Raw genomic sequence first — 26,115 nt, 5'->3', positions numbered from 1 at the left:
GGGAGAGGAAAAGATTTTGTCACCTGTGTACAATCAAAGCCAACACAAGAAAGAACACATTCATCGATCCACATTCCGGAACTCACAACAAACTAATCAAGTCAGGCGAAAGCTTTATCTGATTAATTTATTTATGATTAATATGAAAAAAAGAGAAAAATTACAGAACACAATGGTTAGCCCACTCCACCTAAATGTGAAATGGTTGGCCAACCAAGCAAAGGCAGATATGTAGATGCTGATTAGCTCACTTTTGAGTTTTCCCCAGGGTATCAACAGCTGAACAACCTCTGAGGCATTATTGATGGTTGAGCTATCAGTCTTCTCTATTGGTGCTTCCTCTTTGTGCTACTGTTACCCTAATAATGTTGGAGTATACTTCCATGATCTGTTGAGATCACCAGCCCGTCTCTTGCTCCACCATGGCATTGGCCAAAAAAAACACAAACAAATATTCTTAACTCAGTCCATTTCCAAACTTTCTCTGAAGACTGTGCACACCTCTAATGACTGTGTATAATCTTGTAATAGTACCCAGTATAGTACAGTGGATGGGGCTCAGGAGACCTCAGTTTGATTCCCTGCTTAGCCATGGAAGCTCACTGGGGTTATGGAACTGGCAATACCACTCCTGAAATACCTCACTGACCTTAAAAGCCCTACTAGGTCGCTATAAGTCCATTCTGACTTGATGGCACATAATAACATAATCCTGTAAATGTAAAACCAATTAGAGCAATTAAAGATGTATGGGTAAATGTGAAAACTAAATGTTTAATTGTATTTTATACTAGAATAAAAGATCATTGAATAGTATAGAGATTTTGTGCTCTTTCATTGCTGGTATTTTTTAAAAATGTTAATTTTAAAAATATAGGTATAATTTGATAAAAAAAATTTTTTAGGACCAACTAAAATGTCATAATGTCAGGTTTTTTAAAATGCTTTTAAGGTGTGCTAAAAAAATGAAAAGGAGCAACATTTAGGCCATGCACCCAACTGAAAGCAGGAGATTGCTGATTGATTGAATTAGTCACTTGCAGGGGCTTCAGGTTATCTGTTATTTTGTTTCATATTTATTAGACTATCCAGTAAGTAGCCAAAATTCTCTTGGACACTGCACAAGCATATTCAAGTAAAAAATAGCAATATACACTCAAAATAAAATAATGTAATAAAAATGCCACACATGATTTATTAGCTAGGAAGGAAAACAAAATATTTACACAGATGTACAAATATGCACATATTTATATGACAAACAAAAAGGAAATATTTAAATAGAATGGCAAAACATTCCACCTCTTGCAGTTGCTGTGCATAAAAGCACATTGTTTCCAAAAGGATAGTTGTCAAATACAGAGGATGGAGAACAGATGATTCAGGTGCTGTCCTCTAGATTCAGGCCATGAAGACCCAGGGAGCCAAATCCACATATCCATTTTTTTTTCCAAAAAAAAAAAAGTTTTTGCATCCAAGGGTAATTTCTGTCCCAATTAACAACAAATCATGTAGGCCAATCGTTCTCAACCTTGGGCCCTCAGATGTTCTTCAACTACAACTCCCAGAAATAGAGATGGGCATGAATCAGAAAAATTGTGATTCACTTTGACTGATGATCTGTCAAGGTCAACAAATTACAAAATGAAGATTGATTTTCAGAAATCCACAAAGTGGATGTCCCCCCCCCCCCAGAAAGTGTCCTTTAGCACCTGGCTCAAGAAAACCCAATTTTCACCAAATTTGGAGGGATTGTGAGGAGACTAAGTAGAAGCTTCTCTGTGATTTTGGTTCTCTAGGTGCCTGGGAAAAACATTCTTGGGGGGGCCTTCTTTATAACTCAGACATCCGAAACTCAATCTTCATCAAAATTGGAGAGATTGTAAAGAAAAGACAAAGGAAGCTTCTTGGCAATTATGGTGTCTCCACATGCCTTGAGGGCCATTTTATAGCCAAATGAATCAGTGAATCCAAAATCATGAAAATTTGCTGATTCGTGATTCATAGGGGCATTGATTCGTATGAATACAAATTGATAAATTAGCAATTTCTGAACAAATTTGGTGATTAATTTTTTAATTTAAGCCCATATCTACCCAGCCACACTAGCCAGTACAACTAGAGATGGCTCTTGGACTTTTAGTTCAAGAACAACTGGAAATTTAAGATTGGGAACCATTGAAGTAGGCTATGATGTTCTGAATTAAGGTGTCTAGTCACCAGATAATCTGATTTCCTGGTTATCAAAACAAAAGAAAAGAAATAAATTGAACATGTGGTATGCAACACTGCAGCAGATAATAAAACCAAAGCAAAACTACCAACAAATATGTATCAATTCTTCATATACCCAGAAGAGTGGAAATGTTTTTGTCTAGCACTGAGAAAGCCATATATAAGGCAGGCTTCAGGTAAGCTCAGGGGAGCTGCATTTGAGAGATGAGGAGCATATGCCCTCTAGATGAAGTTGAAATGCAACACCATCTTTCCTCACTTTGACTGTGGTAGGTAGGACTGATAGGAGTTGTTGCCCAACTTCTGAAGGACACGTGTTACATAATTCACTTCAGGAGAGTATTTCTTGATCTTCTCATATATCTTGTGGGAGGTAATGGAGTACAGCTCTACTTGCATGGAAGAAGATGCATGCCTTTGTTTGGGGAGGATGAGAGACATTGATAGAAGGACTTCCTCTGGCTTCCATTCCTTACCTGCTCTGACCTGTGTTCATCTTCCTTCAACATAGACTGATAGTCTTAAGGATGCAACTTTCTTCTAACTTTACCTTATTGGCCCTCTTTGGGAGAGATCAGAAGTAACATTTTGCTTTTGTTGTCAGGAAAGGCAGGGCAGTCATAGCTCTCTGATCCACCTTAGTTAATTAGAATTAGAGTTCCTATCATTTTTCCTATCTCAATTTCTAATAAACACTAGCTTTCTTATTTTCTTGAAATAAGAATTGCAGATGGGATATCTTTCAAAAAAAAATGGAGGTGTAACCTGGTAATTCTTCTAATTTTCAGGAAGTGAACTGATGTGTTAACTTAGTTGCTGCTTTTGGGGACTTTTTTCTTTTCTTTTTCTTTTTTTGCAGCATGTCTCTTGCAGGATTAAGAGCAAGAAAACAGGCTAGATCCCAGGAGCTGTTAAAGAGCTTGAGTAGAAAAGAGGACATGTTTTACAATGTCTCAAGGTGAAACAGAGTGCAGGAGGTATGATGAGCTAATCTCATACCAGGCACCTAACAGCCTGATCAGATCCTAAAGACTGCTGCTGCTCATACAATATGTTAAAGCGAGGTAGATACAGATGCCTTATTACTAAACAGCTATGGCTTTCCTCTGCAGGGTACTAGCATTTATTCTGGCCCTATTGGTTGGGTTTGCATATTTTAAGCAAGAATTGATACCTTATAATTGAATGCTTGATTCACATCTGAGGCAGTGTGTGTTTTGTACTTGGAGACAAACTAGTTGGAGACAGCTTGTGTGCATTGCATTTTTAGGTAGAGTAGCTCTGCTATAAATAAGACTACTAGACCAGTGGTCAGGGAACAGAGGTAAATTACCCCAGATGGGGTAAAAGTGAAAATCCTGGGGGTAACAGAGTGCTACCCCCTCCCTCCCACCCCCAACCCCTGCAGCCAAACCTCAAATTGCAAGCCACCTCTCCCTGTTACTTCCTGGGTTGCAGCAGGGCACTTGTAAAACTGTTCTTTCAGATATCGGAGATAAGCCTGCTTGATTGGTTACAGCTGTGGAATAGCCCCAGGCAGTCAATCGATCTGGGGCTTGTGAATGACTGTTTCCACCAGAGAAGACTGTAAGCAAGCAGGAGGAGGGAAAGGTTAACGAGGGAAGGAAGATGCGAGAGACTGAGGGCTTCATCAAGCTTATTTAAATGGATGGAGAAAATGGATGGAGCAAATGGAGGGAGGTAGGGTTGGTGGATGTGTGTGTGTGTGTGTGTGTGTGTGTGTGTGTGTGTGTGTGTGTGTGTGTGTGTGTGTGTGAGAGAGAGAGAGAGAGAGAGAGAGAGTGATTCAAAACTATGAAAAAAGGAACAGGCAAGGCTTGAATTACGGTGGGAAAAAAGGGTGGCTTCAACAAGCTTGTTTAAATATATGGTGAAGATGGATGGATGGATGGATGGATGGATGGATGGAGGGTGGGTGGATGGATGGATGGATGGAGGGTGGGTGGGTGGATGTGAGTGAGTGAGTGAGTGAGTGAGTGAGTGAGTGAGTGAGTGAGTGAGTGAGAGACTGACTCAAAACTATGAAAAAAGGAACAGGCAAAGCTTGAATTAAAATGCCTCAGTATTGATGCTCTCGTATCCAAGATGAAGCACCATCATTTCTCCAAAACCTGAAGTTTTCAAGTAAGCTGACGCTTTCAAAGTAATTTTGAATAGATTCAATAAGATTTTGAATTCAAATACTGTAAAATTTCCTTCCTTTCAAATCAAGGGGGTAATGTTGGCTTATATAAATTTTTTTTGGGGGGGGCGGGGTAAAAGGTAAAAAAGTTCCCTGACCCCAGTACTAGACTGTTATGGATCAAAAGGTCTCAAGTGAAGGTCTGTAGCCTATTAGGAGCACCACAGAGAATGGCAGTTACTATAGTTTCAGCCCTTTCTGCAGACTTGTCTGAAGGCACCTTGAAATTATGCAGATGAATCTTGACCTGTCCAAAGTGGAATGTACAGCAGTTTTACAATGGGGGGGGGGGGCTAGAGTGTCTTCTCTTCTAAACATTGCTTAGATTAGGAAATTCAAAGTATTTGTTGGATGTTTTAATACAGAACAAGGAGAGAAATATAAAATCTTCTGTCCCAATATCAGTGGCTGTAAACATGGTTTCTAGTTCCACCTATGACTCATGGGCCAAACAGATAAGGCATCTCCCTCCCTCAATAGCAGGGTGCCCATCTGCTCTAGTTGGAAGCCACCTGCAATATGTGGGAACATTAGTTATGTTCCTCTTTGAATAGCTCATCAAGATGAACTTGTAAAAGCCTGCTCCTGAAGTACCTGGGGCCCTTGAGGCCAAGTATCTTGAAAATATATTGTTTAATTTTTGGTTGCCTAGATGTTTGCTAGTTCTACCACCAAGTTCACAGTGTACTTGCTTAACTGTCTTTTGTTCTTACAGTGATGCCAACATAAAAGATACTCTTTCTGACTCAGACTCCGATATAGGCAGCACAGAACAGCTAGACCAAGGAAGCACAGATACCCTGGTCAACGGCTGCAAGGCAGATACCGAGGCTGCCAAGAGACTGGCCAAAAGGCTCTACAACCTGGAAGGATTCAAGCACTGTGATGTGGCTCGCCAGCTTGGGAAGAAGTGAGTGGCTGCACTGAAAAACTAGGATGAAATAATGCTGGGCCTTCAGTGGGGTAGGTGGGAAAAGGGGTTTTTCATGAACATCCCTCCCATGGACCCGTCTTCAGCCATTTGGAGAAGGTATTCAATTGTGGGATGATGTTCCTCTTTCTCCGTCAGCAAACAGGACTGTTTTTTGTAAAGCTAACCATTTGAGACAGACTGTGAGTCTGCCAACTTAGTGGTATGAACTAAAAAATATTCACATTTGATGCACAACTCAAGCTACATCCTTATCCCAAGATAACTCCAAAGAGCCATATCTACGATTTATCCATAACTAAAATCAGAACATAGTAAAAGTCTGCCATGGCAGTGGTAAGGCAATAGAATTTGGCTTTCAGGACAAGAGAGCAATTGGGCGGACTTTTTGTGCCCTTAGTTGTGTCATCACATAGTCAAATCTATGTTCGTATATGCCACCATGATATCAGCATGTCCCCTGTAAGTCCTGGCTGCCTGGAGTAGCACAAATAACTCTTTGTTTTAATGCAGTAAGCAGCTGATTGGAGAAACCATGTCTGAAAATAGTTCTGCAAAATATTTACACAACAATAGAACAAAAAAATTCATTCCCAAGTCATTTTTTTCACACTGAAATTCAAACACCCACCCACACCCATGTGAACTGGAACTATTTCAAGCCACAGAGACTGAATCTATCAAAATCCTAACAAATATATGCCAACGAAAAGGGAAAACAAAGCAAGGGTCCAAGAGACTGCAAATGTTCAAAATACATTCCAGTCTCCAAGAAAGGAGCTGCCAAGGAATCCAGTAAATGTAGGACCATGGCTGTAACTTCCCAAGCAAGCAAAGTGATGCTTAAGGTGTTGCAACAAAGGCTTTTACCTTGTATAGAGCAAGAAATGCCTGGTGTTCAAGCTAGATTTTGAAAATAAAAAGGCACTCAGGATCATATTGTAAATATCCGCTGGCTACTGGAGTGCACCGAAGAGTTTCAGAAGAAGTACACTCTATGCTTCATAGATTGCAAAGCCTTTGACTGTGTGGATCATGAGAAACTATGGATGGTGCTGAAAGAAATGATACTATCTTACTGGCAGAAAGCAGCAATGACTTGAAACGACAATGAAAGGAAAAGAAGAAAGTGCCAAAGCAGGACTGCAGTTGAACATTAAGGATCAAATCATGACAACAGAAGAGCTACACAAACTTAATGTTGACAAGGAAGAAACTGAAATAGTTAAAGATTTTAACTATCATTAATCATTATTCCAAACTGAGACTGTAGTCAAGAAATTAGAATGCTGAGACTTGGAAAGATAGCAATGAAGGAATTAGAAAAGATCAGTGTAAGGATGTGTCACTGGAAACGAAGACCAAGATCAGCTACAGGTTTATTTCTGATCACTGTATACACTTGTGAAAGCTGGACAGCAAAAAAAGCTGACAGGGGAAAAATGGCCCATGTAAAATGAGGTGCTAGAGAACAACTTGTGGATACCCTAAACTGCCAGAAAAATAGACAAGTCATCCTGGTTTAAATCAAGCTTAAACTATGTCTGGAGGTAAAAATGTTAAATCTAAAGCTGTCCTAATTTGGGTACATTATGAGAAGGCAAGATTCTCTGGGAAAGACACTGATGCTGGGAAAGGCTGAAAGCAGCTGGAAAAGAGGAAACATGAGATTAATTAACTTGGTAAAGGAAGCCACCCCTTCATGGATTGCTGCCTTGTCGTGGCGAAAGGGCTTGAGTAATTCAGAGAAGCTATGGGCTATACCGTGCAGGGACACCCAAGACGGACAGTGGAGAGTTCTGACTAAACGCGATCCACCTGGAGCAAGAACTGCGACTCTAGTATCTTTGCCAAGAAAACTCCATGAACAGAAACCAAAGGCTAATAGATATGATGCTGGAAGATCAGCCCCTCAGGTTGGAAGGCGTCCAACATGCTACTGAGGAAGAGCAGAGGACAAGGACAAGTAGCTCCAGAGCTAATGAAGTGGTTGGGCCAAAGCCAAAAGGATGCTCAGCTGTAGACGTGCCTGGAAGTGAAAGGAAAGTCCAATGCTGCAAAGAAAAATACTGCATAGGAACCTGGAATGTAAGATCTATGAACCTTGGTAAGCTGGCTGTGGTCAAACAGAAGATGGCAAGAATAAACATTGACATCCTAGGCGTCAGGGAACTAAAAATGATGGGAATGGGTGAATTCAATTCAGATGATTATCATATCTACTATTGTGGGCAAGAATCCCATAGAAGCCATCATAGTCAACAAAAGAGTGGGAAAAGCTGTACTGGGATACAATCTCAAAAATGGTAGAATGATTTCAATACAAATCCAAGGCAGACCTTTCAACATCACAGTAACTCAAGTTTATGCACCAACCACCAATCCTGAAGAGGCTGAAATTGACCAATTTTATGAAGACTTACAACACCTTCTAGAAGTGACACCAAAGAAAGACGTTCTTGTCATTATAGGGGACTGGAATGCTAAAGCAAGGAGTCAAGAAATAAAAGGAACAACAGGGAAGTTTAGTGTTAGAGTTCAAAATTAAGCAGGGCAAAGGCTAATAGAGTTTTGTCAAGAGAACAAGCTGGTCATCACAAACACTCTTTTCCAACAACACAATAGGCGATTCTACACATCGACATCACCAGATGGGCAATACCGAAATCAGATTGATTATGTTCTCTGCAGCTAAACATGTAGAAGCGCTATACAGTCAGCAAAAACAAGGCCTGGAGCTGATTGTGGCTCTGATCATCAGCTTCTTATAGTAAAACTCAAGCTTAAACTGAAGAAAGTAGGAAAAACCACTGGGCTAGTCAGGTATAATCTAAACCAAATCCCTTATGAATACACAGTGGAAGTGAAGAACAGGTTTAAGGAACTTTATTTGGTGGACAGAGTGCCTGAAGAACTATGGATGGAGGCTCATAACATTGTACAGGAGGCAGCAACAAAAACCATCCCAAAGAAAAGGAAATGCAAGAAAGCAAAATGGCTGTCCAATGAGGCCTTACAAATAGTAGAAAAGAGAAGGGAAACAAAATGCAAGGGAGATAGGGGAAGTTAGAGAAAATTGAATGCAGACTTCCAAGAATAGCAAGGGGAGACAAGAGGGCCTTCTTAAATGAACAGTGCAAAGATATAGAGGAAAATAATAGAAAGGGAAAAACCAGAGATATGTTCAAGAAAATTGGAGATATGAAAGGAACCTTTTCTGCAAAGATGGACATGATAAAGGACAAAAATGGTAGGGGCCTAACAGAAGCAGAAGATATCAAGAAGAGGTGGCAAGAATATATAGAGGAATTATACGAGAAAGATCTGGATGTCCCGGATAACCCAAAAAGTGTGGTTGTTGACCTTCAGCCAGATATCCTGGAGAGTGAAGTCAAGTGGGCCTTAGAAAGCATGGCTAACAACAAGGCCAGTGGAGGTGATGGCATTCCAGTTGAACTATTTAAAATCTTAAAAGACAATGCTCTTAAGGTGCTCCACTCAATATACCAGCAAGTGTGGAAAACTCAGCAGTGGCCAGAGGATTGGAAAAGATCAGTCTACATCCCAATCCCAAAGAAGGGCAGTGTCAAAGAATGCTCCAACTACCATACAATTGTACTCATTTCACACGCTAGCAAGGTTATGCTCAAAATCCTACAAGGTAGGCTTCAGCAGTATGTGGACTGAGAACTCCCAGAAGTACAAGCTGGATTTCGAAGGGGCAGAGGAACTAGAGACCAAATTGTTAACATGTGCTAGATTATGGAGAAAGCCAGAGAGTTACAAAAAAAATCTACTTCTGCTTCATTGACTGTGCAAAAGCCTTTGACTATGTGGACTACAACAAACTATGGAAAGTTCTTAAAGAAATGGGAGTGCCTGAACACGCTATCTATCTCCTGAGAAATCTATACGTGGGACAGGAAGCAACAGTTTGAACTTGATATGGAACAACTGATTGGGTCAAAAGGAGTACGACAAGGCTGTATATTGTCCCCCAGCTTATTTAACTTATATGCACAAATACATCATGTAAAAGGCTGGATTGGAGGAATCCCAAACCAGAATTAAGATTGCTAGAAGAAATATCAACAACCTTCAATATGCAGATGATACCACTCTGATGGCAGAAAGTGATGAGGAATTAAAGAACCTTGCAATGAGGGTGAAAGAGGAGAGTGCAAAAAACCCTAAGATCATGGCCACTGGTCCCATCACCTCCTGGCAAATAGAAGGGGAAGATATGGAGGCAGTGACAGTTTTTACTTTCTTGGGCTCCATGATCACTGGTGACAGCAGCCATGAAATTAAAAGACTCCTGCTTCTTGGGAGGAAAGTGATGACAGACCTAGACAGCATCTTAAAAAGCAGAGACATTACCTTGCCGACAAAGGTCTGCATAGTCAAAGCTATGGTTTTTCCAGTAGTGATGTATGGAAGCGAGAGCTGGACCATAAAGAAAGCTGACCACTGAAGAATTGATGCTTTTGAATTGTGGTGCTGGAGGAGACTCTTGAGAGTCCCCTGGACTGCAAAGAGAACAAACCTATCAAGGATAGGGTTAAGGAAATCAACCCTGAGTGCACACTGGAAGGACAGATCCTGAAGCTGAGGCTCCAGTACTTTGGCCATCTCATGAGAAGAGAAGACTCTCTGGAAAAGACCCTGATGTTGAGGAAGTGTGAAGGGAAGAGGAGAAAAGGACGACAGAGGACGAGATGGTTGGGCAGTGTCATCGAAACTACCAACATGAATTTGACCAAACTCTGGGAGGCTGTGGAAAATAGAAGGGCCTGGTGTGCTCTGGTCCATGGGGTCACGATGATTTGGACACGACTTAATGACTAAACAACAACAAAAAGGAAGTCACAGGCTTAAGTTTACAAGAGCTGAGCAGGGCTGTTGAGGACAGGACATTTTGGATAGCACTCCTTCATAATGTCACCATATGTTGGAGGTGACAAAATGTGCAGTTTACATCCATGATATCCTGTTACTCAGGCAAAAGTTGGCTATTTTTGTACATGGAAATTGTTCTGAAAGACTAACTAGCAAGAACTGCCAATACTGTTCACTCATTTTGTGGCTTCTTGGAAGGGAAACAAATGGGAAGTTCATGGTCCAAAGGGAGGAAGGGTGCAACACTCCGAAATGATGATGGGTTAAATGCACCTTTGCTTAGACCATGACCTGCAGTCAGAAGAAAGTTAAGGTAACCAAGCATTTGCTTTCAAAGGCAAAAGGACGTACGAAAAGATCAGACCCAAGGTCCATTTAGTCCAGCATTCTGTCCACGGATGCCATCGCTGCCTCATCCTCTTTCCCTTCTCCTCATTTTGGAAATGTTTGCAGTGATCAAAGCATAGCTATTACCACACCTCTTTTCTTTCAGTTTTCTCTGCTAAAAGCCAGCCACCCCAGCTGAAGCACTTCGCACTGAAGTGGTGCAACAGAAACACACCAGTTTGAGTGGGAATCACAATAAATCTGACACTTTCTTTGAAACCAAGGGTGAGGCAGAAAAGGATGGTACAAATGCTCCATCTGGAAGCCCCCTAGCCAGGTTCCAGCTGCTAGGGCACTGTATAATGTGTATTTAATCCAATGTGCAGTTTATGTAAGTATCTTAGTTGGATTAAAAAGCCCTGAAACTATAAGTGATGGTTTTACAAACCCATATAGTATAGAACATTTGCTCTGCAAAGAAAGGGACAGCTACTGATTTAAAGCCCCAGATCCCCAAACAGTATGAAAATAGCTCTATCTTTCACTCCCTAAATGCACATTGGCCTCATTTGCAGAAAATGGCATGGAGTGAAGGGGAAACTGATCTTGTAAGTGACAGCATTTTCTTTTCCTGCTAATGCCTTCCTGTTGTTATGTTACTTTGAAGTTTACTGGAAACTGGAAAGCAAACCAAGCCACAGAAAACTCTAAAGCAGTGCTGCTCATTCTGCCTCTCCCAGGACCAAATCCAGCAAATGCAGACAAAGAGAAATGGGAGCAAAGACAGAGGGGGTGGGCCCCGGTGGAGAAGAGGAAGGATAGGGGTTACCTTAGATGTTGAGTACATTTATACATCATGCCTTTCCTTTAAGAGCTCAGATCGGAGTGCATGGCTCTCCTCCTCCCCACTGTATCCATGCAACAGCTTTGTGAGATACCTCAGGCTGAGGCAGAGTGACTGGCCCAAGGCCACCCAGTGAGTCTCACAGCCAAGTGAAGATCTGAACACAGATCCTCCAAGTCCCAATTCAATATGCTAACCGCTATACCACCCTGACTCTCTGGTATGTGTGCCAAGCCACAAGAGTTTCCTAGAAATGTGGAGAACATAACCTGACATCTGCATCTATTCTTTGGAAAGAGTGGCGTATTTGTCTTGTGTAGAAATTATAGCAGGGCAATTGCAGCATATACCTTCCTGGCGACAAGAGGTCTCTCTTTCTTACCACTTGGTACAAGAGGCTCCAAAATATCCATGGGGGGATAGAGCAATTTCTGCTTCCATGAGCAATTCGTTTCCTTTCTGCATGGCATGGTTAGAAAAGAAGGTCCTTTGTTCACCTTGAACCACAGAAATGCTGAGCGCCAATCAGCTCTGCCCTGACAAGTTATCAACTTTCGACATGCTAGTGAAATTCTCCCAGTACTTGGGATTTTGAATGGTCAGCGTGGTTTACCAGATGATGTTGGAAGCTACTGTCTCATCCCTCCACTCCCCAACAAATTACATTTCTGGATTTGTACTCTGTTAGAAAGATGATAGAAAAAAATGCAAAGGAATTTATATGGTATTATTTATATGGCATTTTTTTTCAAAAAATCCAAATATTTGTGGTTTTTTTAAAATTGTACACTCTGGTTGGAGTGCACATGCCTATTTAAAATATATCGGATCAGGACATAGAATGCACATGTCACAATATACTCACTTCTTTGCTTTCTTGGCTCATTCATACAGATGCAGCATTGGAAGGAGTGGCCCATTTTTATTCCCATTTCTGTCATTTATTAGCAGATGACAAATAAAACAAATCTCCTGGGGAATGTCCACAGTTGTAAAAAAAAAAAAAAGATCTCCCTTACAAAGAAATGTTTTCTTGCAATAAGTTAAGATTTTTCTCAAATACTAAAAACTTTATTACACTAAATCAATACCAGTAGACATATGCAAAGAATATATCAAAAATCCACTTTCCCTAGGGATAGTTGCCACTGATATAACAACCATAGCTGTTGTTACTGCTCTTCCATAATCAGCAAGGAGTCAAGAATCTGGAATGATTAGATCACCTTCCAGTCTAAAACCTTACTCAAAGTACAGAAGGTTCCTAACATATTGTGTGGTACTTACCATAAACCGTTACATCCAGACTTCAGAAAGGAGTCCAGTCACTGTCTCCTTAAATAAAATTGGCACTCTTCCTTTCTACGAGCTTAGGCTATAAGCTTTTGAAGTACAGGCAATATTGTCAAATGCAGCTCATTAGTTTGAAGATCTGCCCTACAAAGAAAGCCAATCCCAAGCCCTGCATTGACAGACCTTCCTTGGATGGCCAAGGATCGAGAAAAGAGATGGGAGGCCCTTAGCTTTCCAAGAATCAATATTCTCCAAATGTTCATAAAACACCCAACCTGGCTGAAATGTGAATGTTTTTATCTGGAAATCAAAGCAAATTGTCACAGCAGACCTATGAGAGTAATATATTGTGACACCCTACCCCACCCAAGATTTAAATGAAGCATAGTTTGATTAACAGACATGAAAGGAAGGAAGGATTGCTAAGTCAGACAACAAAAATAAGGATGCTTGCCTATATGTCTCTATCACCAAGACATGTGGGTGTGAATGTCAAGCACTCCTTAGACCCAGGAGGATGTACAGTAACTCCATGGTTGAAATCAAGGAAACTTGAAGAAATGTTGAAATTTGGCCAGACCACTCTCCAAGGTGGCCATGACTGTCTCCTGCATCTTATGCATGGGCACCAACTCATTTTCAAAAGACTCCCAAATGGGGTTCTATGGGGAAGAGTTTGCAAAAGTCAACTGATAGTGACCTCTTTAATTACAGCAATGAATTTAGCAAACTGGTAGCAGAAGAATATCTCCGTTTTTTCGACTTCACTGGGCTGACCTTAGATAAAGCACTCAGGTGAGCTGTAATTCAAGGATCTTAAATGCATGTTTGATTTCTCTGGTTGCCATCAATTTGCATGTTTCCGGAATTCAGTCAAACTCTTTCACCTATGTGCATATCTCTGCTCAGTTTGGGATCCACCATCTCTCTTTTTATTTTTATTGTTTAAAGAATCCTTCTTATGCTCATTTACTTCCTTTACATCCTCCTTTAGGTAAGCTTATTGATAATCACTGCCATCAAACTAACAAAGGAGTGTGGTCTGAATGGATTGTTGTGCTCCGTTGTTTTTAAATGTGTTTTTAGCATTGATTTTTGTGACCATTTTTAATATAATACCCATTTAATTATTTTTTAATCTTTGTATATTCACTGTTTTTAGTTTTTAAATCTTGTCCTTTAATTGTTGTCAGCCAACTTGGATGGGGTAAGATGTTTTAAACAGATAATAAATAACTACTACCTTACCAGACAGAGAAGGGTTAATCTTTGTAACTGGGGGAAAATTACTTCATCATCTAAGGGATTTGATGCTAGCATTGCTTGCTTGTGAGGAGGGTTGCCTTTTTGTGTTCGTTACTGAGGAGGATAAAACCTAAAATGCCTATACGTTCAGCAGAGATCCCAGCTGTTGCCCAGATGTTATCTCATTGGAAGGACTATTATGTGGCCCTCTAGCCTCATCTACACAATCCCACTGTTCTCTTGGAAAGTTTTCAGGGCCAAATAATGCATACAGGTGCATGGCCGTGCCAAAATCCTTCAGAGAAGGGGTGACAGAGGGAATGGAGCAATAGTGGTAGTGGAGTTATTTCTCTTGGAGAAGTAGTAAAGGAGAGAATATGCCACCTTTCATGGCCATCTTGATATATATCAGTCCAATGCAGGTTTGCTTTCCCAAGCACATGTCTGAATTGCCATGGACTGAAATATACGTAGCTGTGGAGAGGGCTGAGTCGAAAGTTGCTGATTGGGAGGGGGGTCCCTTCCCTCTGAATGGTTTGCTTAATGGAAGCTGCCTCTTTCTGTAGCAGCATTTTTTCAAGCCATCTGGTTTCATTGTATATGCCAGTCCCTAATACTCAGTTAAGCCTTCTATTTCAGTCTCTTAGGGTTGATCAGATGAGGATATAGCTCACTATTTGGTTCATTTTTGGTGGGATTTGGTTCACCTTATTTTCTGGTACCCACGTGTTTTTCTTTTTAAATAAGAGCATCCATCCTGCCTCTTCTGTGATTGAGAGCACTCCTGATTGTCTCCTTCTGCAGTCTTGTTTAGTTGCTTAATTTGCTTCCAAATAAAGCTGTGACAACTTTGCAATGTACACAGTGGGTTGTGATGGAAGTATTGTGGAGATTGTGTTTCTTATTAACACATTTTTAAAAAGAAAATATTCTTCTAAGTGATGCAGTGCTGTGACAGATATAAGGGAGTGTTAATGTATTGCTGTAGCACTATGACATGCACTAAATTAAACAACAAAAAAGAAACTGTCATGGCCTGTGGAATGATAGTCATGACAAAAGGTGGGGAAAGGAGTGGGGGAAGGGTCATCAGTAATCAAAAGGGGGAGATATTGGGGTGATATGAAGTACTGTCTCTCATGTGAATTGAGGACTGCTCAAGTGCAAGTTAAAACAGATCACACTAAAGATAAGAGCTTTTTAAACATGAGCCGAGTTGCTCCAAATTCTCCCATCTAACCACATCCTCAGTTTTATTAAAAGTATCCCACCAATTGCAGTCTTGGCTGAAGATGAAACTACAGTGGTGCCTCGCAAGACGATGTTAATTCATTCTGCGAAAATCACTGTCTTGCAAAAACATCATCTTGTGAAATGTGGTTCCCCATTGGAATGCATTGAAATCTATTTAATGCGTTCCAATGGGGGGGAAACCATCTTGAGAAACATCGGTCTTAAAAAAAAAGTCTTGCAAAGCATAGACCCAAACATCGTCTTGCAAAAATCATCCACAGGAAAAACCATCTTGCGAAGCACAACAGTGATCACAAAAACCCATCATCTTGCGGATTAATCATCCCGTGAGGCAATTGTCTTGCGAGGAACCACTGTACATGAAAGTCGGAGCTCATACAGCATGGTTTGGCATCCAGTTATGGGATTCCTCAGAGCAAGCCGACTTGCAAATGAAGTCTTTGTCTACTTTCTGATGTCCAATCACAATAAAAGGGAAGCCAACTTGTAAAATGGGGAGGGGATAAAATCTTGCACTGATCTAAGCAAAGTTTTGCTAGTCAGGAAGCTTTGCTTCTAAATGTGGAACTGAGTGTCACAAATGGTTTGGTCCTTCTTTTCTGGATCAAACTGCTCTACACGTGTTCCACATGTTCCACTTATATTCACCTCCTTTTGTTACATCCTCTCTTATGTGTTTGAAACAAACTGATATTTTTAGACATCATCTAATATAACCATATATTGATCGACTGAAATGGGGAATGAGAATTTTGCTACAAGGTGGTCACTTTTGCAATGTTAGATTTGTACCAAAATTTAAACTGCCATGTTGACTTGTCACTGAAGTTGCTGAGATACTTCTGATAGTCACAGTGCTACCACCTTCCATATAAGAGCAACACATTGCTGTGGAAGCATAACAAAGGGGGCTGACTCCCTATTCTCCAGATACAACTCAACATACTGGAGATCAGCTTATGATAGTCATTTATAAAGCCTCAAAGAACTTGGCTCCAATCTACTTTGGATACATCTATCACATGTTCCATTACTGTCACCAAGATCCACCAAGGGTCCTTAATTATATGGTCAGTGCACCCGACCAAGGCAGCAGGGCATGAAGACAGACAACTTGGTACAGTGGTGCCTTGACTTACAACCATCTTGACTTGCAACCAATTTGAGTTACAACCAGCTCCGGTAGCAACATTTTGGTTTGACTTGCAACCAGTGCTTTGAGATACAACTGGAAAAAAGGCCTCTTTTCCCCATTGTTCCCTCCCTCCCTCCTTTCCTGCCCTTTTTTGACCTTAAAGGTCATCTTAAGTTCTTTTAAAAAGTATCCCCCTAGTGGATGGATGAACTGCTTTTGCATTACAGTGGTGCCTCAACCTACGACCGTCCAGACTTGCGACACAACCAGCTCTGGTCACAAAATTTCGGTTTGACTTGCGACCGGAGCTTTGAGATATGATCAGAAAAAAGGTGGGGGAAAAGATGGGGAATTTAAACTGCTAACTGTTGGTCGGCGAAGAGGCTGCTTCTTTGTAGCTCCTTCGCCCCAGCAGTTAGAGAGTGTGCATTCTGAGAGAGGCTTTGAACTGCCTGGTACTGCTGGAATGGATTTGTGTGATTCTGGGGGGAGGTTATGTTTCTGTGCTTTGATAGGTCTTGCAGTGTAGCATTTTTAGTCCCTGCTGGAATGGGGTTTTTTTTGTTTGTTTTAGACTCCAAACTCTCCCCGCCCCATTGTCTTCCCTCTGTCTTCTCTCTTTTTGTGCCTAAAAGCACAAACCTTTGTCTGAGGGGTCTGTGTACCCCAGTAATGACCATCTTTCTTTCCTCTTTTCCTCATTGTTCCATCCCTCCCTCTTTCCTGGCCTTTTCTTTAAAAACAGCCAGAACAGATTAATCGTGTTTCAATGTATTCCTATCGGAAATGGTGCTTTGAGTTACAACCAACTTGAATTACAACATAATCCCATAACGAATTAAGTTCACAACTCAAGGCACCACTGTACTTTGTAACTAAAATACATATTTAAACATTTTCTAGAATCTTTTATGTGTCATAGACATATGAGCAGCTGGTTATTTGATGTCAGTTTTTAAAATAATCTGTCTAGTTTATTATTAAGTCTGTGTCTGTCAGTTGTTTTTTAAGTCCCCAAGCAGAAGTCTTGCCCATCACCTTCTGCCTGAAACTTTAACTAGAGATACTAAGGACTGAACGTAAGATGTTCTGCATGCAAAGCATGTGCTGAAGCACAGAGTTCCAGTTCCTTCCTGGGTTTCAGGTTAGCCAAATCAGAGTTTTATACTGTTTTGATGGAGGCTTCTTGCCTTTAACAGTTTTCAGAATGAGGAGCTGAGAAATAAAGTAAAATAGTTACAGTTAATCAGGCATGCCAACTGGAAAGTCATGGGAGAAGTTGTGCTTGTTGTCCCTAGTAAAGTTCAAATGTCTCTGGCATTCATGAAACTAGGGGCTGCAGGGTGTACTGAATAGCAATGAAAAGTTTAGTTAGAGAACAAAGGAAACAGTACCATATTGGGACAGGACACAATTTGGCTGGGTTCCTTCAAACATTTGGTAGCACAAGGATTTCTTTAAGAAAACTGGATGCCCAGAACAATGGAGTATTTGCTACCTATCCTTAGAATTAAACCTGTTCCTGAAGCTTGGGTCTGTGACTCATCCATGCTTTGTGGGGCATCCTGCATAGTCACTGGCCCTCCCTGCTACAGCAGTGGGTCATAATTTTGATGAGTCCTACATGATCAGCTTTGAATTCTAATTCAGAAACCCCAGAGAAGGAGTCTTATGCATACCCATGTTTTATTATTATAAGTCAGTTTTGCCCCTATTATGTGACAGTAACTTCCCTTGTTTGTTTGTTCACTTGCTTAATGATTACTTTCTATGCCCAGAACATTTTTAAAAGCTTTCCCATTGATGGGAGAAACACAGGAACGGGAACGTGTTCTCATCCACTTCTCAAGAAGATACTGTCACTGCAATCCAGAAGAGAGCACATCTGAAGGTAATGCCATCTTATGTTCCCAACTAGAGATGGGGACCAATATAAAAATGGATTTTTTTCCAATGAATATAGCCAATTTGTTAAATATTCATCAATCCGTATTTGTGGATTCCAGAGACCCCCCCAATGAATATGAAGGGATGAATATTTACCTGTTTTTATTCGTCCTTCGTATTAAAAAACAAAAACAAAAAACATTCTGCCTACTGGCTGCCGATCAGCTGATCGGCGGCAGGAAGGCAGCCACCACCCCACACAGCCACCCAATAACGCAGCCTACCCCACCCGTTCTTTTCCCTACCTTAGTCCCCATGCCACCCCCACCGACATCCTCTTACCTTAATCGCTACTGCCAAGGTCTTCTGGCCTTGCAGCCATGCATGTAAAAAAAGGAGACTGGCTACCCTTTGCAAAGGGGAGCCTGGATTCCCTTAGCCTGTTTTAGATCCCCCCCAGTCATGAACAGTCATTTGGACCATTTTGTTTGCATCATTTGGAACAGGATAGACAAATTCCAGAAGTTCAAGGGCTGCACACCCAAACACACACCCCTGACCTTGGATGACTGCACCTAGGCCTCCCATTTACATTTTTTAAAAATTGAAGAAGCTGCCTTGTGCCCTCCAGTGGCAGGAAGGTTTTGTTTTGTTTTTTAAGTTAGGGGAGTTGGGGTTTTAAATTACAGGTGCTGGGGCCACTCCACATGGACATTTTCAGAAAAAAATATTTGGAGTTCTGGGACGAATGGGCACTTTGAGGCACTTTTGGGCCCTTGAGTAGTTGCATGCACTCTGTGGGCAACTATTCAGCCACCCCTGATTTATATGCATGTTAAATTTCTTGTGTCTTCCAGATGGAATTCATACACTCACCTGTGCTCTTATGCTGCTCAACACTGATCTACATGGTCATGTAAGTGTGGCTAGTAGAAAAGTACACTACCCATAGCAGAAGCCTGAGGAGGCCAGAGTGGGTTGGAAATGGGTAATGGGGAAATATGGGCAGCAGCCATAAGGGGATGGACACATCCAAAACTTTCAGTCCCATTTGCTGCTTTATTACAGATAACATAGCAATGGAAGCTTCTACTTTCAGATATTTCCGTACGAAAGTGTATATTGTTGGTTACCATGACAGAATGGAAGTAAAAATAAAATAAAGTATATGTTCAAGCTGTATTGTTTGTTCAGCTGAAAACCTGCTGAAACAAGGGCTTTCAGACCCTTTTTGGTCATCTTGTTGACCAATGTAACTTCCATCTAGAGGTGCGTACATCTCTTGATTTCTCTCAGATGTTCATTTTTCCACTGTTATTTTTCCATTCATGCAGTGGATCGCAATTGTGGGAGGTTTACATGAAAAGCAATATTTTTGGACAGAGTGTATATGATAAACACAGATGTGGTAAATTTAGATTGAAATGGGACCTAAACAAAATTTGAATCCATACCTTGACCACCTCATAGAAAACCATATAGCAGAAGAGAAGGGGGGGGGGAAGTACTTTGCCTGTGAAGATTTCAACATTTAGATAGAGATTCCTCAGGAAATTGGGGAACAGGGGCTCAGGACTGAGGGGGAAATGTTTAATTTTCACAAAATTGCCCTATCTGATGATGTCATGGTTCTTATGCTGTGGAATTTACATAAACAGGATTTGAGCTAATATGCTAAAAACATTGAGGAAAACTTGAAGGTTATGAAAAAATGAGATCTTTCATTCCAATTTAAGTGAAATCAGAAATCATTGATTCCGTTCAGGATGGACTAATCTGTCAGCTTTGCTTCCTTTTCTTTAAACATCTCAAGTGTTCTCTGTCGCATGTATAAGAGATTTGTGAATTTTGATAAATTCTTGTGACAAGAACAAGAAGAAAAAGGTTTTGTTTTTTTTCAAAAATGGTCACCTCAGCTCTCTGCAATGGCCACATTGAACAGGTATAGTTATTTACAGGGTGAAGAGGACTATGTTGTTCCTTCCTACTACAAAGCAAATCAAGTGATAAAACTTGTGGTAACCCTTATTCAGCACCACTAACTTAGCTGAACGCACAATGATTCAAACCCAGTCTTAAAGAACTTACCAATGCTTTTTTGCTTGGATAGCTGAATATGTCAAATTTGTCTTCTCTCAGATTAATTTTTCAAATACTTCAAGTACTTTCCACTCCACTGATTAAGAATTTTGCACATTTTGGTATGCAGATTTTTTTTAAAATAAATGAAATCGAATTCTTAATTTTTCCTGATCTCAGTACCAGAGTACAAAAGATGTAAATTCAATAGCAGTTTGTGCTCATACAAAATCAGATTATTTGTTCTTGATTTGATAAACCTTTGTCTCTCGTGTGTGCACTCATGTTTGTGTATGCTTTATTGCATTTGTTTAACTGATCAGTCAAGAAGCTGTGCCTCTTTGAAAAACCTCTGGGTCCCCCTCCCGACCTCTGTGTCAACATTCTATGTATGTGTATATTTTGAGTGTTTGTAGTCCTTCTTGTCATCTAAAAAAAATAGGTAACAACAAGCAACAGTAGTAAAAGATACAAAAGTAAAATAATAAATATGCAAAGAAAAATTAAACCAGCAATTAGTTTTTCAGGCAGTCTCAAGTAATCAGGTTGCAGTTATCTCATCCCTCTAGAAACTTAAAAACAAAACAAACCAGGTATTTAATGATCGCCAAAAGTGGTGGATCTAAGTCAGTATCTTTTGGGAGAACATGTCTGCAGTAATACTGAAAAGACTTTGCTTAATGTGCCCACCTCTTATATTTCAAATGGCAAGAACCATACATAGCCTCAGGCACTGATCAGAATACTTCAGTAAGTTCATGAGAGAGAAAGGTCACTAAGGTATATCAGGACCAGACTATTCAGATTTTTAAAGGTAAAGAATCATTATTTGGAATAGTGATTACTTAACTGCCAGTGAATATGGAACAAAACCAGAGTTATTTGTTCTGCATGGTGAATTCTGCTTACTATTTTGACCACTGAGTCAGGAGATATTTCTGCACACTCTCTGAAGGCTGCCACACATAAAGCATATCAGTTACCCAATGTAAACTTCTGCATTTAGGCAGGAAAAATCAGATGCACAAATATAGGACAGGAGATGGTTTGACATTAGTACATGTGAAAAGGGTCTAGAAGCAAATGAGAGGTTAAACATGAGTCAGCAGTCTGATCCAGCAACAGCAGGAAAAAGAAAACCTAATATGAGACTTGGCCTCATCAGGTATAGTACCGGAATCAAGGGGAGTAATAGTACCACTCTGTTCTGAATCGGTCAGACCTCACCTGGAATACTGTGTCCAGTTCTGGGCAACAGAGTTTAAAAGGGTATTGAGAGATTGTCGGGAGGGTGATCAGGATGATAAAGGGTTTGGAAATGGAGCCTTAAGAGGAATGGTTGAGAGAGCTGGGCATGTTTAGTCTACTGAGGAGAAGGATGAGAGATGATACAAAAGCCACTTTCAGACATCTGAAGGGCTATCATGTGGGAAATAGAGTGACCATGTTTTCTTCCACTCCAGAAGGTAGGGCCTGAAATAATGAATTTGAATTACAGGAAAGGAGATTTCAGCTCAGCATTAGGAAGAACTTCCTAATAGAGAGGACTGTTCAGCAACGGAATGGACTGCTTCATAGGATGTTGGATTCTCTAGCACTGAATGTGTTTAAATAGAGGTAGGATGACCATTTGTCAGGGACGCTTTAAGCAGGAATGTCCTGCTTTGACAAGTGGTGGGACTCAGTGACTTCTACATTCCCTTCCAGCTGTAGTCTCCTACGGTTCTGACTCTGAAGCATGAATGACAGTGGTGAGGTCAGTGTTCTCCCAGAAAGGATATGTCTGGCATTCTAGGTTACACTGGGGAAAGTATTCCTGGAGTGTAGTCCTTGAATATCCAAGAACAACCCTGAGCCACTGACTTGATCCTTAAGAGAGAATCTCTTTACACGTAACTCCAGATCCACAGGACATCTTGCCCTGATTGGGCTTCTGATTGTTTGCCCAAACTCAGTCCATGTCCGATAGAGGTACAGGATTTCCATCACCTTCTAGAGAGTTGACAATTTGATGTAATGCAATAATAAAGTTGGGTATTGTAAGCATAATGGAAGCATCACAACACATATACATCATTTAATTGTCACCTAACAATTTCATGATGCTAAGCAGAATGAAAGGCAAGGTAAATTGAGGATCTTCCAGTGTTGCTTTCTAAAGCAAGCCATATTCAGCCCCTGCTTCTAGGCTGTGGCAGTTGTGCTTAGCATCCTTCAGTCTCGAGAGACTATGGTAACATGCTCTGGATCGAGGAGTGTCCTGTCCAGAGCATGAAGCTTGGGTAAAGTAATTGTGCTTGTTAGCGGTAAATTTAATATCTGTGCTATACCTTCTGTACTTGACATTCCAGAAGAAAGCTCACAAGTTGAAGGACCAGTTTGTTCCCGTAATGTGAATAAGTGAGATAACAAATAATATCTTAGGCAGACATATACCCTGGAAGTCTGTATGTTGGCGTGTGATTTGCTTAATTAGATAAACGGATTCTAGCTTTATGAGTGCTTTGATTGCTGAATTCAGAGCCCTCAGAGGGCTGAGGGAAGTGGTGAAATTGGTATATTTTATTCTTCTTGCACTTACCATTCTCACATGTTGGTACTGTTTCAGATCTAGCAAGCAGTTATCCATTCAGGTAGAAGTGCTACCGCTTAGCAGTAAAGGGCATACTTCACCAGCAGGAGGGGTCCAAGGTCATTCCTCAGTCGGGCTGTGTAGCACTGCTTGCTGGAGAGCTCCTGCTAGCCAGTGCACATAGTATAGAGTTAGACAGGCTGGTGCTAATGACGGAGTTTTAACATCCATGGTCCACATGCAATGAATGGGAGAAGACTTTAATGGTTAACAAAACCTGGCAAGAGAATTTATTCCATATTGACTGCTTTCTCCTTAAACATTTTTCTGCAGATGACTAAAAAAAGGTTTAGGGAGAATGGGTCATTTATTCTTTTCTCTTCCTGACACCCTAGCTTTCTATATGCAGAGTTTCATTTTTATTTTAATGAGAAAAGCCCGGCTGCTTCTAGACTGGAGGCTCACAGTATTATGAAATTATTGCTCTTTTTTTGTCAGCTAATATTAGAGTTGCAAAAGATAGTCCACAGCATTGCACTTTTTCTGTGTATTTTTGTCACAACTTGGAGGTGACATATGCAGGTCCAATAGTTTGCACTCTATGTAGTACTTAGTATTACAATATTTGGGTCTTCTAAGAATTCTGGGTTTCCAAATCTTTGATGCTACAGGACTGTGCTTCTACACATTTTGCAAAAATTGTTAGTTAAAACAAAAATCATTACCTTTAAAATAGCAACTTGCCAGATAGAAGTTACAAATAGAGATGGGGATGAAGCTAAAAACAAACTAGGAAATTCAAAGTGCCAATTCATCGCTTTGAATTGGTCGGGTTCGTCCAAATGAGAGAGCTCAAACTTTCCCGAAGCAATGAATTTTGGAGTGATGCAATGAATGTCCTGGTTTGTTGCCCTCCCACTGTCCCACTGCCCCCTTCCCACTGAACCACACCCTTTCCACTGCCCCTGTTGCTTCTGCTGCTGCCACTGCCTAGCTCACCCACAGGGCCTATAAAAGGCCGAGATGAGGCTAGCTGTTAGCGTTGAATTTTTGGTGGGGAAACCACTGCCACTGTTTGCAAAGACAGTGGTGGCAGCTTCCCTTATGGCAGCCTAACTTGCCCTGTGTTCGTATGGCCCAGCAATCAGCTGATTGACAGGCCATTGGCACACATGGTGAGCTAGGTGGTGGCAGCGGGTGGCGGTGGAAACTGTGATGGTGGAAGTGGCAGCGGCAAGTGGTGGCGGAAGCGGCAAAGGGAATGGTGGACAGTGGGAATAGCAGTGGTGGGGGTGGATGAGGACAAAGGAGGAAGGCGATGAAGCAATGGGAAAGGGTTGGGGGCACAGGCCGTGAATACAGGGAGCTCAGCTTTTTTAAAGACCACCATGGGCTAAAAAAAAAAAACCCCAATAAACCAACAAACCAATTTGTGGCCTGTCGGTCACCTGCAAGGAAATACATGGTTCATCATCCTTGACAAACCACGAACCAAGACAAACTATCATTTTGGTTGTTTGTCCCCATCTCTAGTTACAAACCTCTGAAGTTTCCAATATTGCTGGGACAACTGAGATTGATATATTTTTAAAGACTTTATTTTTAAGCATTTGGGCCTCTAAGACTTCCAAATAAGTTTTGTTTATAGTTAGGAAAACAATTGGTAAGAATTAGAAATATAGAAAGATAAGATAAGACACATTCATTCATTCAACTCATCATAACAAGTTGCCTCCAGACAGTGCTGCGCATACTGATTAGCAACAACAATCGTGTAGCCAAACCAAGCCAAACTATGGAGGTGGGGGTCAGGTATAGATGCAAGCTGGCACAAGTCTGCCCTGACTGAGTGACCACATAGAATAATTTTCTCTGTGTGTTCTTAATATGCTTCAAGGCTAAGAAAGTTGAGGCCTGTCATGCAGCAGCCACCATTACAGAGCCACAGGGGAGTGGGGGAGGCTGGGCCCCCACTCCAGCCACAACGTGGGACCTCGGGGAGTCTGGGTCCATCTATGTGGTTGCCACTTAGTGGGTTCCTGAGTTCTGAGAAACTGTGTTCCCCCCCCCTACTTGAATTTTATTGTATATTTTGGATTTTGGAGCAATTCCTTTTTCTTTGGTGTGCAATGCTTTTTGGAGCAAGAAAGGAACAACCCCACTGTTTGTTGTTTTGAGTAGGGGAATAAGGAAAAATAAATGTAAGGAGATTTCATGACCCAAGTGCAGAGAGACTTTCTCCCAGTTCAGGAAGAGCAACTCCAGTTTGTCATGGGAACTGATGGGAACCTGCATAGTGTGGTAGGCAGTGAGGAGTCAATGCAGGGTGAGGTAAGTACCAGTGCTGTCAACCCCCAGTTACAGTGGAGGCAAGCTCAAGAGGGAACTGAGGAAGGTGAGGAGTCAGGAGACATTCCCATGGATAAGAGAGCTGACTCCCCCACTCCAGTTCACCAGTCAAAGAATAGGGAAGCAGCCACAGAACACTTCAAGAGTCAGGCAAAGCTCATGGATGTGCAAACAATTTCAGACTCATTGCTTCAGGCTCAAATGGAGGCTTTGAAAGTGAAGCCTTGAGGCCACCCATACAAACTGATGCCTATTTTCTGTGTACAAAGAGGGTCAAGATATTTGGTCTTTTTGATCACTTGAGTTTGTTGTGACCTTCATGTGCCACAAAACAAATGCTTGGACATCCTAAGAATGCAAGTGACCGAGTCACTTTATAAGAATGTGGATTTAAGTCAGATAGACTGTGTGATTTTTCTGGCAAGATGGTCTCTTTACCAAGAGTTTGTGGAGAAGGGGCAGGTTGACTGGAACCCATAAAAAGGATTGGTTATCTTTAAAACTTATAGGGAGTACGTTCTGAAATTGGCCTGTGTATGACAGGATATTTGAGGGTTAAGAGGACTTTGGACAGAGTTTCTAAATGTTTGTATTGACTTAATGTTGCCAAGGAGGTAAAGTTTTACTGTGCCTCATGCAAAATCTGCCAGAAGGTGGGATACCCCCATGATAAGAACAAGGTTTTTTTTTTTGGTTTTTTTTTACAGTCAGTGCCTAATATTTTGCAGCCTTTCTGGCATTTGACTATGTACATTTTGGGCCCAGTCAGTCCCCCCACTAAGTCTGGAAATAAATTTATTGTAACAGTATGTTGAAGCCATTACCCTGTCCTTTGTGGCACTCAGAATGTGGCCAGAGTCTT

At 41.1% G+C, this 26,115-nt stretch overlaps 1 protein-coding gene across 2 annotated transcripts in view; it reads left to right on the top strand.

The window, feature by feature from the left end:
• PSD2 (pleckstrin and Sec7 domain containing 2) overlaps positions 1-26,115 on the top strand; it is a 92,723-nt gene that overhangs the window by 29,504 nt on the left and 37,104 nt on the right. For both annotated transcript variants that reach the window (XM_020799421.3, XM_078392521.1), the window contains 4 exons: positions 5,154-5,348; positions 13,447-13,527; positions 18,145-18,257; positions 19,111-19,169. In XM_020799421.3, the coding sequence (XP_020655080.3) occupies positions 5,154-5,348; positions 13,447-13,527; positions 18,145-18,257; positions 19,111-19,169 (448 nt within the window). The remainder of the gene's footprint in view (positions 1-5,153; positions 5,349-13,446; positions 13,528-18,144; positions 18,258-19,110; positions 19,170-26,115) is intronic.

The sequence above is a fragment of the Pogona vitticeps genome, chromosome 4 (genome assembly GCF_051106095.1).
Source record: "Pogona vitticeps strain Pit_001003342236 chromosome 4, PviZW2.1, whole genome shotgun sequence".
NCBI classification, from domain to species: Eukaryota; Metazoa; Chordata; class Lepidosauria; order Squamata; family Agamidae; genus Pogona; species Pogona vitticeps.
This window is presented reverse-complemented; position numbering and strand designations above follow the sequence as displayed.